Consider the following 18,615-nt stretch of genomic DNA (forward strand, 5'->3'; position numbering starts at 1 on the left):
TTTATAAAAAAATTACATTACTTTACGAGTAAAATTATAAAAAAATTATTTTATTTAGAATAAAAATAATGTGATTAACTATAATTTACTTAGACGTGATTAAAAAATAATTGAATACTATGTACAATAAAAATTGATATTATTGAAGGATAACAATTTATTTTTATATATCATTTTTAGCTCCAACGTTTTCGTTCTATTTAAATCCCTAACGTTTTAAAATCGTCTCAATTTTGTCCCACCATTAATTCTGTTAACGGATTCCTAACGGTAACATTGAGTCAATTTTGAAATGTTAGGGACTTAAATAGAAGGATTAAAACGTTAGAGACAACTTTAAAACTTATCCCAAACATTAAAAACAAAAATAATACTTTACTCATTTATGTTTTACTACTATTATTATTAGAATTTTACAAAGAACTAATCAGATGAACAAAAATAATTAATTTTTAAGCGCACTACTTACAAAATTAAAACACATCAATATAATTGAATGATCTAAAACTTTTTATACTAACGGTATATTAAAATTCAACTATTATTATTTTTATTTTTATTATTATTATTATTATTATTATTATTATTATTATTATGTGCCCAAAAATCAATTTTTTATAATTTAAATATAAATAATAAAAATATTAATTCATTCTAATTCATTCTTTCTAAGTTTTTCCTTTAATTATTTTTAAATAATAAAAATAACAAATAAATATGTACATTTGTATAACTCTAATATAAAAAAATCTATGTTTCTTACTTTCTTTTAGATAAATAAATTCAAATTTCTAAAATAATAAACTATACAGTATTACTAGATCTACATTATATAAGTATTTTTAGTAATTAAGTCCAACTAATTTGTATTACATTTCAGTTACATAATTATATAAAATTATATATAAATTATGAAATAAATATTTTATAAAATATTTTTAATATAGAACACTTTAAATTTAACATTAATTTACATAGTATCTAATAAATCTCTATACAATATTAAAATATACTATATAATATAATTAATTTATTTCTCCCGTGCAGATCTCATTCTATTTTTTTTTATTAAAAATAGAGAGACTCGATTTCATTACCTCTTATGTCATTTGAATTATAATTCATTAGCGGCAGATCTCACTTTAATTTCATATAACAACAATTGCATGTGAATTTTCACCTCTATTTTATCCACTTGTCCAATTTTAAATCTCGTTGCAGAAAATTGCCCCTGTTTTGAACTGATTTAGCGGGTTTAACCGTTTAAGTACGGTACGAGAACTTGATCAGACCAAAGAAAGAAAGGTACGAGGAATTGAGGATCCTCCGGCGATTGAAATTAACATGACTATATAATATTGTAGTCTTTGTTCTTTTTGTTATTTTAATTTTGGTGGGTACTACAATAAATACTTTATAATTATTTTCATGTGAATATATTTCTTTTTTACTATTGGATGATGAATTATATAGTTAGATTTTGATATTTATGAAAATGTTGTTTTTGTTTAAAGTGTGACTAAATAAATAAGCCACACTTTTAAACAAAGTATCTTCATGAGAAGATATTTTTGCTATCTTCATTTGAATATTTGTCTTTAATTTTTATTGATCTTGCTTTCTTTTGCTCTGGTCTGGCTTACTCCACTGCTAAGTGTTGAGTTTCTTGTATTTTTTAATTTTTTTTTCAGAAAAAAAAATAGAAGACAAAATTGACAAACACTTTTTTTTCGGGGGGTAAAACTACGTCTACATGTATCTTCCTATGAATACAATCTAGTTCCCATAACTCCATAAGAGCTGCGACTCTCTCCAACACCGTTTACTCTGCATATACAACTTGAATTCGAAACCATTGATTACTTATTACAAGTAAAAGGAAAAAATGAGATGACAAAGGCCAAACTGAGCTAATAACGCAAACTCATCATAAATTTGACCAAATAATATAAAATGAACGTCAATAATAGAAATAAAAATGTAGAACAAAATAGAAAAATGGACTCGAGAAAACTTGACCACAAAAGGTCTATATACACAAACTTACCAAAAATGGAAAAGAAAGAAAAAAATACTTCACAGGTTTCGAATGCTATGCAGTTCTCCAAACTTGAATATCCAATTTTTACACTTAACATCGAAAGGGGAGAACAAGTATTGAATATGGAAAACTTCAAGTAAATTAAACTTCAACCTCAAATAGAAGACAGAAAATTCACAACACTTCCACTGTTATACATAGAGAATGAGCAACTAGCCCACGTAGCATGCAGAGTTTGAAGCCATAGCAGCCACCATGCTTCATTCATGCATCAGCACAGGTTTACCCTGTCAGGTCATGGTTCTTCTGCTGCAAGTTGCACACTATATCCGTGCTTTATGTCTGGAGGAAAACAGAGAATTCAAAACCATGATATTGCACTATGTCATGAATAAAATGATACACAGACACATATTTAGATGTATGTTTTATCTTTTTGTTAGTATGTATTCAAGAGAAGAAATTCCAATTAGCTAACATGATACAATCTAAGAATGGAGTTCAGTTGTTTTATGAGTGAATCAAGCTTTTGCCATCAAATTTATTCGGTCTGCAGCGCAGTAAGGAAAGTCATTGAATGCTTTTATTTGTTCAGTAGCAAAGAGGCCCATAACATCTGAGGTAACGGTGGCTAAACAAGTTAAGGCTCGCAGCCGGCAACTAAAACAACAACAGACATTCCAGCTAAAAGCGGGCTTTGGTAAAATAAAATGAATGCAGGAAGTAATAATTTATTCACCAATAGCAGATATTTGATTTAATATGACACAAGGAAACCTACCACTTTAAAAAGGAAGAATGCGACAGTTTCATTTCATACAATGATCCATTTAGATTCAAGTTGATTTACAGTTTTTCAGGTGGGAACATCATACGGTGACGCCTTACACTCAAAATATATCATATTATCTTTGCTTTCCTACTTCATTTCAAAAACACAAGTTCTTTGGCATATTAGTTAATCCTGACCAACCATGTCAATGATGCAACAGCACAAGCACGAAGGGGGATCATATAAATGGCAAATCATTAAATTGATGAAAGCACATTAGCATGGGAATCATAGAGTAAAGAATACCTTTCAGCAAAGGCTTTTCATAATCTTTCCCGTCATCATCATTATTCCAATCACCGTCATCCTCTTCACCCATATCATCCCTTCCATCGTTTCCTATATCACTTTCACTTGCCGTCTCCCATTCAGAGTCATCAGTATCTGGGCCATATAAATCACCAGCATCACCTTGACTATGGACACCCCCATGCTTAATAGCTGCCTCTCGAAATAACCAAGCAGCACGCATCTGTTTCTTGACTAATCGCTCAGCATAATCCGGAACTTTATTTTGTCTCTGTGAGAGATCAGGATCATTTGATTGAGAGCATTCATTAATAAATAGAATGGCATCCAATAAACTCTCTTTTGCTAACCCAAGCATGTCATAAGCTTGTGCTCTTCTCCAAAGGCTTTTGGCATGACGGTTGAGAGGTTTATGAAGGCATAGTGCACGGGTAGCATCACTGATGGCAGCCAAAGGTTGCTGCAGCAAAAGATGGCATTGAGCTCGATTACTATATAGAACAACTCTCTCCTTCTTGGATCTCATCGGACATAATGACAATGCTTCTGAGTATTTTGATGCAGCTCCAGAAATATTTCCAGATGAGAACAGAGAATTTCCTTCAAGCTTGACCACCAGAGCTGCAGCCTGCTTAATGTGTAGATCTTCCTTGGGCATATTCTTTTCCCATTTTAACCTTTGCTTTGAATTTAATAGGTCCTCAATTTGTTCACTAGTGCGACCACTAATTGAGCTTCTTCCTGACGCCTGCGACTGGATGCAGTCCTGAAGAACACCAACAATGGAATCACCAAGCTTTTTGTGGTCGCCAAGAGTTGTAATTTCGGCAAGGTCAACTAATGCAGGAACCACTTTATCAATCACCTACATAATACACGGGAAACTTTTAAATCCAACATGGAAATCCACTTCTAATATTCAAATTATATAAACAGATAACCGGTGCTTGAATAAATAAAAGCATCAGGCATATAAGGAGAAATTGTGTAAAAAAATTTAATCCAATAGACAAAGGTTATTGATATAATGCATTTGGCTTACAAATTTATTGGTATCCTGACAACTTGACAAGGACCAAGCACCTTCCTTGGTGACAATCAAGACAGTAACTAGTAATTTGTCTAAAGCAGCCAACATATGACCATAAGCTCAAAAGATTATTGCCCTACAGCAATGCCTTTAGACATTCAAGTGAATTGATATCCATAATAAAATTGTTACTTAACTCTTCTTAACCCTTTACGCTTAAGGATGAAATTAATTAGTGAAATTTAGGAATTGGAAAGTTTGACACTCACACACAAAAGAACAGATATAAGACAAAAGCATTGTGGTAGTAATAGATTTTAGTCTGAAGGTGCACCATGGGTCAAGTGCAGTATAAAGATTATTAAAGGCCTCGAGATTTTAGCATCATGGCTTTTACTTTTGTCTATTTATTTGCTTTAATTTATACGAAGTTAGGTTTAAGGGATAAGAATATACTTTCATTCACATGTTCAAATGCATTCTTTCCCAGACACTAATTGTGTTTCTTAAAGCTCATTTGTGCAAACAAGCTCAATTGATGTGATTAAGTATCATATCAGAATGAGCTGCCAATGCTACACTGAAAATTTTTACCTTGTGACATGTATTGGGATCTTGAAGAAGCCATAGAAGACAATCAATTGCCATATACTGCCAATCATCTGAAGACCGGGCAATATTACACAAAGCTTCAATAATACTGGGGCAACTGGCAATGGGTCCCCTACCAAGCTTTTGATGACAAATTGTTCTTAATAAACCAATACCAGCTGGTGAATTTTCATTAACAAGTCCACCCCACATGCCAGGTAGTTTGATCAGAAATTCGGTTTTGCATATCGTAGGAAGGAATTCAGGTTTGAAAGCAAAGCAATTAATCAGCTGAAGGGACCAACATTGCAACTGACTAGCCCATTCCTCAGCCTTCCTGGACTCCATTTCAACACCACCCATGCCACGTGTAAGCAAATCACAATGATAACTTAGCCTTCTATCAACATATTGGTAAAAGTGCGAATAAACTATTTCAAGGGAACTCATTGCTAACTGGATGGAGAGCTCAAGAATTTCACCATGACTTGCTACAGTAGGAAAAGTGCTGGCATACGTAGCTAAATGTCCTAAAGCTCGTACTGCTACTCTCTGCTCAACCCAAGTTAATCTACCTCTTAAAAGCTCAACCAGAGCAGGAATGACCCCAGCATGCACAGCACTTTCAGCAAATTCTTCCATATTCATTGTGTAGGAACCAATTATATGAGCTGCATAATAAGGAATGTAAATATTTTGATCGTGAGAAAGCCAGCGCCGATTCTTCAGTCCCTTCCATATTAGAGCAGCCATGCATTCAAAAATTCCTAGCTCTATGAACTCAGGGTCATTTGGATGTGCCATTGCCGTGTTCCACAAGCCACTGATAGGGAGCACCTGACCATCATCATCCTGAGATGGAAGTTCCCGAAAGAATTTCAGTATACTTGCTCTACGTTTACTTGGATTCCCTTCCTTCATAACACAAAAGAAGCACCCCGGGTATGGACAGTCTGATGAAACTTTATCCATGCTTGGTAAATTCAGAACAAAAATCCCGTAAATCAGCAACTCTCAAAATCAGCTCCTCATAAGGTGGCTGAACAAGGAAATTAATTTAAAACTGCACCAGAAGTGAAATACAGGATCAGTATATTTAGCTAACATCTGATAAGACCGAAATCACATAATGCCTAAGACTGTATAATAGGCAAGCCTACTAATGGATTTACATATAACAGGCAATACCAAACTAATTGGCAGTTGCTTGTTTGTAGTTCCTAAATGACATTAGATTATCAGCGGAAAAAAGGGGGAAAATGCAGGTCATTCATGGATTATTGTAAATTTAAATTTGAAAAGGATGTGCCGTTCAACATGAGTCCAAATTAGATTATAAAAAAATAAGAGAGACAAAAACATATCACATAATTGCAGAAGTCATCAATTTCCAGCGAAGAAAAAGTCCGCCATGTACATATTATACAGCAATGATAGAAGAAAAGAAATAGCACCCATATCGTTAAGCGTTTTCACAGCAAACTCTGATTTTGGATAAGAATTTTTGAGCTCAAAATAGTAACTTGTAAGGGCAAAAGAACAGTAGTTTCTGAAACACAAAAGGCAACAAAAAAATGAAATAAAATAGACAGAGACTATCGGAGATACATAGAGTGATATAGGAACACCCTAATGCTAGGTATAAATTAGCTAGTACGGAAGATTCTCAGGTAAGTCAAATCAACAAATAAAAAACAAAAAAGGACTTTTTTGGGGGTTTTTTTGGTGTATTGCAGAGTGGAGCGTGCTGCAATTGAGAATGAGCTCTGCAGAAGTAACCAAGGATCTGCTTTTAGATATGGAAAGAAAAAATAGTGTGAATTACCAGAAGAGGGGCTAGGAAGAAGAAACGAAAGCAATATGAAGAAGAGAGTTGAGTGGTGCTGCGTTGTGTTGGAGGAATGCTGCATGAAGGTTAAGATTCAGCTATGGAAGACGAGTGACGACAACAGATCCGAATTGGTCACCGTCAGTTGCGACCACCTTGGACCTTTTTCACGTCGGATTTCAAGTGTTCCTAGTAGGCCTCGTCGGTCTCTCTCTTATCGGTAATCAGCGTCACCTTTGATTTAGCCATTTAGGTTAAAATAAAATTGCAGAGAGAGAGAGAGAGAGAAGAAGAAGAAAAAGAGAGAGAATGGGCACCTGGGCCGTTGGGCAGGGAAGGAAGGAACACCAATGAAATCATGGAGATACTGATTTTACTACACTTTACTGCTATGTAGTCAAACGGTTTAAATTAAGAAATATTATATTATTATTTTATTACAGGCTTCTGGTAACAACTAATAAGTGTCTAAAGGAATTTATTCTCGATTTTAAAATTTTTACAAACTTCTAATCATGCTGATGATGTTGATAGAATAATTTCTTTTACTTTTACAATTAGTACTCTCTTAATCTTTAATAGGTGCTAATTTTAATCATTTTATTTTGGTTTAAAAGAGTGTTCATGTAGAAGTTTTAGGAAATATTATTTTTCTTACTAACAATTTTATCAAATCAAATAAATAAATAAAATTTTAATTATTCTATTAATTCTTGTAATTTTTTAAAATTTTAATTATTCTATTAATTCTTGTAATTTTTTAAAATTTTAATTACATTTTTATAATTTAAAAGTTTGTAATTAAATTTTTAATTCGATAAAAAAATTAATTAGGTCCTTTTTAATTATTTTCTAAATATGTTTTTTTAATATTTATTTTTGTATTTGATGTAAGATTATTTATGAAATATTTTAAAATTAAAATATTTTTAAAATTAATATATTTTTCTGAAAAATAATAATTACTAAGAATTTAATTATAAATTTTTATTTAATATAAATATCTCATTATAAATTTTTAAATTGTAAAAATTTAATTAAAAAATTAATAAAAAAATAGAGACTAATAAAATAATTAAACATAAATAAATAACAGCAATAGCAAATGAAATGATCATTTTATATCTTGTATTAATTTATCTAATATTGTGGTACTTTATATGTTTTTCATCTAAAAGAATGTCACTCAAGACATTAAAAAACTTATAAAACATTGGCATAATTTGTTAAATTTCGGTGTTCATGGAGGAGAACAATTAAAATATTTTTTTATTATAAAATAAAAAAATTAATTTGAAACATAGATTAAAATAATATTATACATCAATCTTTTCTTTTTAGAGATTTAAATAAGTTCGTCTTTTAGAACAGTGAATTTGTGCATTAATAATTAAGTTTGTCCAACCCATAGATGAACTTGAGAAATTTTAATGAAATTCGCTTAGACCATGACACACTGTTATCTCTGGCATCAGTCAACTTCAAAATGAGTGGGTGAACCTTAACACTATATTGCTTCTGTGTAGCACCCTGCGACATCAACTTCCTCGGTAATGCTGGTCCACCTTTATACCTAGACCATGGTAAACAGAAATCTGTTACATATTCTACAAATCATGAAACCAAACGGTAGTGACCATCAGATGACACAATTGAAATATAACCTTAACCGCCCAAGTTCCAATACTTCTCCATTTATATGTTACCTTCATGATGTCAATACTAAACCTATTAAAATATAGGAGATACAATGAAGGAGGTAATCTAATACTTCAAATCTGCTTCCATTTTCTCATTATTCAAATTTATCTTACCATACTGATTTCAATCTCTTCCTATCAGGATCCAGAACCTCCAAGACTTTATCATACTAAATCACTTCAAAAGTAATTTTTTATTTTATATTATTTTTCCAGAAAAACTAATAATAATAATAATAAACCAGAAGCAGTTTCAGATAAAGTTTTCAGATATTATCACTTTATCAGATAACACATATTCAACAATACTAACAATACAAAGTACACACCAAAGCATTTTCAGTAATTCAACAGAACAGCAATTGAAAATGAACAACAAACAGAACAACAATTTCAGTCAAATTACATACCTGACTCAGTGGCTCGGGCTCCATCTCTGACTTGAATCGGTGACTGGGTGGGAGGTGTTGTGTTGTGGGTGGACAGAAACGCTGCTGGGTGGTGGCGTGGTGCTGTGCTAGGTGGTGGCGTGGTGCTCTGTCCGCTGGGTGGTCCTGGGTGAGTGGGTGGTGCTGTTCTACTGCTGGCCTGCTGGGTGCGACTGTGCGAGGGTGGTGCTGGGCTGCTGGGCGCTGGCTGTGGCTGGGGCTTCGTGGTGCTCTCTCTGTCCGCGAGGAGGTCCTGGGAGCAGTGGGATGAAAGATTCGGCGGCGCTGGGAGGAAGGCTTCACGGCGCTGCGAGGTGGTGGGAGGAACGGTCTCGCCGGCGCTTAGGGTGTAGAGAGCGAGACTGTGAGAACTGAGAAGAGAGGGGCTAGGTTCCGTTTGGGAGTGGGGCTTGGGGGTTACTGGGTTAGAAGTTAGGTCACGTACATTTGGGGGGGGGGGGAGGGGACTTGGTTTTTTAGGGTTTTTTTTACTTTATCTGTTCGGCTCGGTTCGGTTAAAATTTTTATTATCAGAACTAAAAATCGAATCGAACCATAATAAAAATAACAAAATATATTTTTTTCGGTTTATTCAGTTTTTGATTTTTTTGATTCGATTTGGGATTTAGTTCGATCCGAATCTATTTTAAATATCCCTAATATCTTGTATTAATTTATCTAATATTGTGGTACTTTATATGTTTTTCTTCTAAAAGAATGTCACTCAAGACATTAAAAAAACTTATAAAACCTTGACATAATTTGTTAAATTTCGGTGTTCATGGAGGAGAACAATTAAAGGATTTTTTTATTATAAAATAAAAAATAATAATTTGAAACATAGATTAAAATAATATTATACATCAATTTTTTTTAGAGATTTAAATAAGTTCGTCTTTTAGAACAGTGAATTTGTGCAATAATAATTAAGTTTGTCCAACCCATAGATGAACTTGAGAAATTTTAATGAAATTCGCTTAGACCAACGGAAACTTCATGCATGACGCAAGGTTCGTCTATGCTTTCGACAAACTTGTCCTCTTCGGTGCTAAAAAATGCAGCCTAAAAATACTAGTGAGTGCACGAAGCTTTATTCATTAAAAAAATTACATTCATTTCTCATTTTCCTCTTTTTTTTTTCTTTAGATAATTATCCTTTAAAATATCCAAAATATTATTGTTATTAATTTATTATGATAAAAAAAAATTATATTTGATCAAAATAATTTGTCTAACTAACTTTTATTCACATACCAGCTGAAGTGTGATATCGAATGACATTAAAAAATTTTATAGGTATTTTATTAGTGAAAAACACACAAAAATAATAAAAAAATTATCATAGATATCCAATAAAAATAGATAATATTTTTATTTATAAAAAATATTATTTTATTAATCATAACGTGAATTTAATAAGTTTAATTCTTTTATTTTTTATTAATGACACTTTTTATTATAGTTTTATTATGTTATTATCACTTCTAACCTAATTTTATTTGATATGGATATTGGTTACGACGAAGACATATGTCTAATCAGAGATTGATACAATTATTTTTTAAATGTTCATTTATTAAAGTTATTTGTTGTTCTACTTGATATGCGTAAAGATTTCTGAAAATGGTAGTGATGACACTCCTCAAATAAAACTGCTAAAATAAATATTATAAATTAATAGTTGACCTAAATATAACACAAACAATTAAAAAATGTCAAATCCTAAATATTCTAATGATGAAATATTACAAACATATTTTAAAAATTATGAGAATTCAATGATCAGAGACTCAATGACAGATTTCTATCAATTAAACCTGTATCTAATGAGAAAAAAAATAGAGGTTAAATCTGTGAATATACTTAAGGAAAAGAAAAAAAGATAAAGTACTTAATCATATATGCCACATGCTTAAATCCAATAGAATTTAGGTAACCTAATTTAGGTATGAGATGTGTCCTAATTTTTTCGTTGGGTGTCACCAATAAATTCCATCTCGTTTGTAGGACCTAGGCATCTAACAAAGAAGGCATACTTATATAAAATTGAGGTTCTAAATAATAATATTATTTTTATACTAAAAAAATATAATTTAAATATTACACTAAGTATCCAAATTTATTAGCAAAATGATCAACTCGGTCTAATATATGAAAAATATTTTTGTAGTCTAATAAATTTTGCTCCATCAAACTATACTATAATAAAATAAAATAAACTAAAATTAACTATAATAAATTTATTAATATTAACAATAATTATAGTAAATTAATTTAAAAAATTAACCTAACATAAATATCAACATAAAATGGGATAGGGATTATAAAATATTAAACATAAACTAAAAATAAAAGATAATATAATTACAGCATATTAAATCTACCTAATTAATTTTAAAAATATTAATTTGAATATTCTTTAAATATAACTATATTTAATATTATTCAATATAATATAATTTAACCTGAATATAATATTATCTAAACTAAATATAATCATTATCTATTCTATTATTATATAAATAATTATTCTATAATATTTGAAAATTATTTTTACATAATATCTATTTTAAATAATTAAATATAATAATATTATATATAAACAAAACAAAACAAAACAAGAAGAACAACTTAAACAGAAAAGAAGAGAATAAAAACGTACCTAAAGATACATGAAATTAAATGATAAGAAGAGAGGGGTAGAGTTAAAAAAATGAGATGGAAGTACGAGTGAGTTTGGCGTGAAGACCAAATATTCCAATCCAATTAACTATTTATGGAGAGATGTTTTTATATGAAATAATAAATAAACTATAAATATATATTATATTATTATAATAAATAATTTAATTAAATATGCTAAACTATTTACTAATTATCTACTATTATCCTAAAAAGAACATCTTCATACTGAAGAGCATCAACGGGCCGCTAGCGCACTTATGCGTATAATTTTGAATTGGATGGGAGGATTGGGGATTTGGGGGGCTTGGGGCCCGGCCTGTCGCATCCAATACCCATGCGTACCGCTGGTGGGATCCATATAAAAAAGTGAACAGCTTACATGGCCCACTCACGTAATTTGTTTATCTCCTTATTTTAATTATTTTTCATACTCATCTCCGGAACAAAAAAAAGGTGAGAATAAATTACAAAAATGATCACCAAAAATTCATATCACTCACAAACAAAAGTTTAAAAGGTGTTAGTTATAAATAAGTTTTCAAAAAACTTAAAATATGATAAAAATAAAATATTGAATATATTGAGCTAAAATAATTTATGAGTAAAGATTATTATTTGATAAAATATTCAATGCTGTTATTATAGATTCTAGTGATTTTTATTTTGTTTATGGACATAATAAGTGTGATAAAACATTTATTTGTAATAAACTTTTTTTTATTATTCGATCTACAAAAAATATTATTTTAAATATCGCATATAGTGGAATTGTGTTTTACTCCTTACTTATGGCAAAACAGACTCATTATAAGTTTTCAATATCCATAATAATTATTGATGAATCTGTTGAGTTAAGAAATTAACTAAAATAATTGATAATGACAAACATTAGATTATTGAAAAAATTAACTAATTAGTTTTGATTATTTTGGTTTAAGTGTTGCAGGCCAAAAATTGATATACAAAACAGCAGCCTAAATTGAATGAAAAATAAACAAGGCTGGTAGACTACAAAAATAACAACAGCCCAAATAAATCAATGAAATGAAGTCAGATAGGCCAAACGGGTTGCATGAAAAATATCTGATCCAAGCCCCGTTACCTCTCTCAGTTCAAACTCTTTTCATGTGCTTTAACCAAAAGTAACGTATACTTTTACTGTCTCAATCAGAATACAGAGAAAGAAAGAGAGAAAGCATAGTCCCTAAGTTGTTCACAGAAGAAGAAAGAAAGAGAATGTTAGGCAAGAAAGGCTGAGGTCAAATAAGCAAAATCAAACCAAATCAAGCTTAGGCAAAGGTTAAAGGTAACCCATTTCCTATTTGCATGCATATTGCTTTCTCTTCTCTCTTCCAACTCTCTGCCACTCCGAAAATGTGATACAAAAAAAAGTTAATTTCTGCTCTAATATGCTGTGTATCTACGATCACAAGTAAGTCTTGGGGACCAAGTAGCTTCTCAATGACCAAGATCTGGGTTTACCGTTAAGGATATCTATTTTCTACTTTCCTATGATTTTTGGTCAACAAGAGAAGGTCAGAAACAAAGTCCCTAATTTGAGTAAAAATGGGAGAAAGTGGACGGCTGAGTTGGTGAAGCACAAAACTCAAGAAGTTGACCTAGGAAGAGGAACCCAGCAACATACAAGGAGATAAAAGAAGATTTTTCATCATTCAGAAGCAAAGAGAGATAACCAGAGTGTGGTGAGTAATGTTCTGAGAAGAGTTCCCTGAAGAAGTTCCTCTACTTGGACAGTGCTTTCTTTCAAAGAAGCATTCTGCAAAAAATGAAGAACTGAATCAGAGACATGCAGATCTGGTTTATCACATAGCAAAGAGGCTGTTGAAGAGTCAATCTCCTTCATGTTTTACAGATTGTAATTTACTTTTCAATGTTTATCTTTCTATAATTTCTTGAGTGAAAAGGCATATTGAGAGAGTTCAAGTAAAAGCCAATGAGTGGAAAGAGACTGAGTGAAACACTTGAGAGAAAAGCTTAGAGTTATTTCAAATTTCTTTAGGTAAGTTTGTGTCTTGTATCTAGTACCAATGAGGTACCCCTTTATTAGTTGGGTGAGCACTAAGAGTGAAGAGTTAGGTATTAGCATAGCCAATGTCAAGTTAGGTTAGAACTTGAGTGTGAAAGGATTGTGTCAATCCTGTGGAATTGGTGTATGTAATACTTTAACTATAGTGGAAATTCCACCACTTTTGTGGTGGAGACTGGACGTAGGTTGCATAGCACAAGGCAACCGAACCAGGATACATGATGGTATTAGCTTTTCTCTTCTCTGCTCTATTCTATTTTCTGATATTCATGAGACAAAAATAAATTGTCTTATAAATTTTCGCTGCTGAGTTCAAACAGGATCATAAAAAGAAAGTTTGCTTTAAAGGGGTAAGTTTATCAAAGTAAAAGAAAGGCATAGATTCAACCCACATTCTCTAAGTCTACAACAACCTTCAAAATCTACTTGTAACATTAAACATGGCAGTTTGAAAGCTGAGCTAATCATCAAAAATAGCTTAATAATTTGGAATGAAGTTCCAATATTCAATAAAATATGCTTTGAGTCCTTGATTGCACACTTAGTGATTTTATGTCAGTTACTAATCAATATAAGACATAATATCGACTATTTAGTGTTAAAGTTGTGGTCGTAGGAGGTGATTTTAGACAGGTATTGTCGGTGATTTCGAAAAAAGAGTATGCACGATATATTGTCATCAGCTATTAACTCTTCTCATTTGTAATTGTTTTGTAAGGTTCAAAAACTGCATATGAACATGAGGTTTCTAATGTCTTCTTTAGATTAACATGTTAGTGAAATAAAGAAATTTGCTAATTAGATACTTTATTTTGGAAATAAAAATATTGGTTTTGCTATTGGTGATGAGTTAGAAGTTAAAATTTCAAATAACCTGCTGATTACAACTACTGATAACGCTCTCTCTCATTTGGTAGACTTTGCATATCGAAATTTATTGCAAAATTGGTCAGATTATAGGTATTTTTAAAGTAGGACAATTCTTGCACCCATACTTGAGAGTGTCGAAAAGGTAAATAATTCCGTATTGACAATCTTTTCAATAAAGAAAAAAGAGTATCTAAGTTCTGACATAACATGTCAATATGATGAGAATGAAGATGCACAACAAGAGTAGTTCACACTATAATTCTTAAGTGGCAGTAAATGTTCAAGATTACCCAATCACAAGTTGACTTTGAAGTTAGGAGTCGCTATAATGCTACTGCAAAACATAAACCAAACTTCAGGTTTATACAAGGGACAAGGTTAATAGTTAACGAAATTAACAACAACGTAATTGGAGCGACAGTAGTGCGGGTAGAAATATTGGTGAAAAAATACATTCCAAGAATGAATTTGATTCCTTCACATTTAAAATTGTCATTTTAGTTTTAGAAGAGACAATTTTCATTAATAGTGTGCTTTGTAATGACATCAACAAGAGTCAGAGACAATCATTATCACATGTAGATGTAGGGCTTTATTTACTAAAATCATTGTTCATCCATGGGCAACTTTATTTTGTTTTGTCAAAAATTAAGAGTCACAATGGCTTGGAGGTTTTAATTCTTAACGAAAACGACAATCCAAAGTCATCAACAACAAATGTCGTATTCAAAGAAGTTTTTAATAATATTTAGATAAGAAAAATAATATTTTTATTTTAATAACATGTTATGATTTATATTTTGTACAAATATGTGTTGCAGATATAACTAATTTATCTATAACTTTACTTTCAAACTTGAAATGAAATATGTAACAAAAAATACAACATCATATAGTAATTAATTTTCTAATCATGTTAGTAAAATATTAGGTTGTCGTAAACTATTATTAGCCTTTTGATATAAAGTTTAGTGCAAAGTTGATATATTACTAATAAAGTTATATATGTTCTTATTTTTTTATGTTTCTTTTCGTTATGGATCAAGAATATTATGGATTTCAAACAATTTTATTTATGATTTACTTCGAATAAATATAAGATAACATATATTCAATATATTTATTATATAATAACAATAACAATGTTATACTAAATTTGAAAAAATTATGGCTAAAAAATATTATTTTTAATTTATCATGTCAAATTAAATATATGAGTTTAGCACTAGTAAAAATGCACATGATAAAAAAATAAGACTAAAATATTAAAATGGTAATCGAAAAGTTTACATCACTGACAATAAAAAATCCAAAAGATGTTAATAATAAATAAGTTTATAAAAGATTTAAAAATACGACAAAAAATTTTAAATATTAAATATATTTTTAAAAAGATTTTAGAAATCAAATTTTAATGCAAATTTTTGTAATCATGATTAAGAAAATAAGATTTTTTCATCTTTGAAATTTAATAACTTTATGTCAAGTAAATTCTTTAAAAAAAATATATTGTGAAGAATCATATTTTTGAAAACTAAATTCAAAAAATTTTTTTGTCAGTTACAAATATATTATATTTATTAATTATTTTTATCACATTTTAAAATTATTTAAACTGCATTTATTTATATGCACAAAACACTGGATTAGATAAGATATGGAGAGACACTGAATTAGTGTATTTTATATTTATCCTAACAAAAATAATACATAAACTTACTGAATTTGGATTAGAATTGAATTTTATACAAGCTTTAAAATTCTGCTATTGCATTTACAAAATTTCAGAAAAACAGACAGCAGCCATGTTTTTTTATAAATTCCATAATAATTTCAATTCTAATCCGTTGCTTCTAAATTTTGGTGAAATTACAGTCAACATCCCTAAGTTTCAGAATCCACAAGTTTCAGGTTCATATCATTTCATTTGATTAATTAATTATCAATTGGAATTGGAGCCCTGTTTTCATAAACCAGTTCAAAGTTTTCAGCAAATAACCGACCTTCCAAGTGACTTATCTAAGTATACAAAATAGATATGAACATGAAATTTGTACTCACTTAAAATATACTGATAGATCTTTAAAATCCTTTTGAAATAAACTCAAAATTTTGTTTAAATTAAAAGTTATAGCATCTGGAAGTTGGTACTGCAGAACCAGAAAATCAGAAAAATTTGCAGCAACTACTAAACTTCAAAAATTCATATCTTCCAAACCGCTTGGCCAAATTTCCTGAAATTTTTATGGCATATTCAAGACACACAAAAGTTTTACAAAAAAAAAATAATTTCATCTAAAAATTAGGTTTGGACTGCTCCCAAAAAGTCATTGATTTTGCTGCCAATTATGCATATTTTTGCAGAAATTCTGCACAATGTATTTCCAACAACCTCATATACCAAATCTCATATTCAAGCCTAGAATTTATATAAAATCATAATTTTACCTTTCTTTTGACTAACTAAAGTTTCTAGCATGGTTATCACAGCTCTAAAAGTTCATACTTATTAATTTCCCCCATTTTTACAAAGGCACATTCATAATTCTAATTAACTTTTTTTTTTTACATTTCATCATAACATAAAATTAATAAACACTTCTCATCAATCAAACACATGATAAACCATCCATCATCATCAGTATACACAACTACAAACAAGATATTCTATACATACTATCCCTTACCTCTCTTTGAGAATTTCACAAATCAAAGTCTGTCTTTTGCTATATTAAATCAGAAAACCCTAAGAAACATAATTAAAGAGATTTGTCAATTTACAGGGCTAATTGGCCGAGTTGCATATGGATCAAGAAAAGAGTTCTTACTCTTGTGATGGGCTGAATTTGATTGGTTTGGTCACCAATTAAAAGAATTGAAGCTCAATAAGGGTAGAATCTTTAATTTAGGGAAAAGCAACAGAACACAGAGTTATTGGTTCTTACCCAACAAGAAGAACACTAAGAAAAATAGAAAAGGAAAGAGGTAGGGTTCCTTCTTTGGCTTCGGGTAGCAGCTCTCTTGATGTCCTTCTCTTTCTTCTTGGTGGCGACGCACGCAGATGATGATGATTTCTGCTGGGTCTTCCTTTTCCTCCTTCTTGGCCACTACTCTTGCTTCCTTTCTTCTCTTCGTATGGTTTTCAGGAAAATTGAGAGACTTGACTCATCTATATATATATCTACAGAAGATGGGAAGAGGTGAGCTGGTGTGGCAAGGCTTCGTGGCCTCTTCCTCTTGCAACACCATATCACAGCATTGATTACATGAAGAGGTAACCATGGTTTCCTTTGAAACACATTCGGTGGTGAGAGGAAAAGAGAAGATGAGTTTAATCAGAGTTTTTTTGGGTCTGGTTTATTTAAGGGAAGCATGGTTTGGTTGAACCGGGAAAAGAGAAACCAATCCGGTTTAAGAATTTGGATTATCAATTTAATATGGTTCAATGATTCATTCATTAGTCCTCTTCAAGAACAACCAAAGATGTTATTAAAATCTTCTGGGAGTACTTATTCCATAAAATAATTGAATCGAAAAAAGGTTCGTCGCTTGGAAGTAATAAAAGAAAAGTTTTGCGCTACGTGTTCTAATTATATATATATATATATATATATATATATATATATATATATATATATACTGTAAAGAATCAGAAATCACAGGCCTCATGGGGTAGGGTGGTTACATTTAACTTCAGCTGATATCGCGTTGTATGTAACCGCAAACTCTCATATACCGTATAACCTAGAGCGGACTGCGTTGATCTTGTGATGCAATATACCTTTTCTCTAAATTGCGTTTGGACTTTCCTGAACTTCTCGTGAGTATACATATGATGAAATTGAGCTTTTATTGAAAATTTTGTTGCACACGGTATGACGGTATAAAAATATGCATCATCTGATTCTCTCATTCTTTGCTCTTTACTTCCTAGGCAATTAACATACTGTTTGACGAATTAGATAAGTGAGTTGTTGCACGTAATAAACTTGTTAAAAAAAGAATGCATTTTCTTACTCCTTTGTGTGCTTCTCATCTCGACCTAGAAGTAGTGATCGAGATAAACTGGAATCCATAAATAACGATTTTTGAAAAGTTCTGAAAAAAAAATTAAAAAATACCTAAATCAGAACCAAAATACACCAAAAGACATACAGTGTGACACCTCTACTACACAAGCAAAACACATAAATATCCACACACTAAAGTGACAATATCAGTTAATCCTAATAAAGACACCATTACCTGAAAGTCACTTGTTGTTCCCAACATCATACTTCATCAAAAAATCATTCCAATTCCTATCAAATGATT

General features: G+C 30.8%; 1 protein-coding gene across 4 annotated transcripts; it reads right to left on the bottom strand.

The window, feature by feature from the left end:
- Positions 1-1,891: 1,891 nt before the first annotated feature.
- LOC112792219 (uncharacterized) lies at positions 1,892-9,154 on the bottom strand. Of its 4 annotated transcripts, XM_025835375.3 has the most exons (7): positions 8,682-9,154; positions 8,072-8,144; positions 6,889-6,957; positions 6,569-6,805; positions 4,747-5,806; positions 3,120-3,987; positions 1,892-2,383 (listed from the first exon to the last, which is right to left on the bottom strand). In XM_025835375.3, the coding sequence occupies exons 5-7, from the start codon at positions 5,713-5,715 to the stop codon at positions 2,337-2,339; spliced, it is 1,884 nt and encodes a 627-aa protein (XP_025691160.1). In that variant the 5' UTR covers positions 5,716-5,806; positions 6,569-6,805; positions 6,889-6,957; positions 8,072-8,144; positions 8,682-9,154; the 3' UTR covers positions 1,892-2,336. The 4 variants fall into 4 exon arrangements, with proteins under 4 accessions (XP_025691160.1, XP_025691162.1, XP_072068953.1 ...); XM_025835377.3 differs by lacking the exons at positions 6,569-6,805; positions 6,889-6,957; XM_072212852.1 differs by lacking the exons at positions 8,072-8,144; positions 8,682-9,154 and having other exon boundaries at positions 6,569-7,759.
- Positions 9,155-18,615: the final 9,461 nt, after the last annotated feature.

Source organism: Arachis hypogaea, chromosome 13 (assembly GCF_003086295.3).
Source record: "Arachis hypogaea cultivar Tifrunner chromosome 13, arahy.Tifrunner.gnm2.J5K5, whole genome shotgun sequence".
In the NCBI taxonomy this organism is placed as follows: domain Eukaryota; kingdom Viridiplantae; phylum Streptophyta; class Magnoliopsida; order Fabales; family Fabaceae; genus Arachis; species Arachis hypogaea.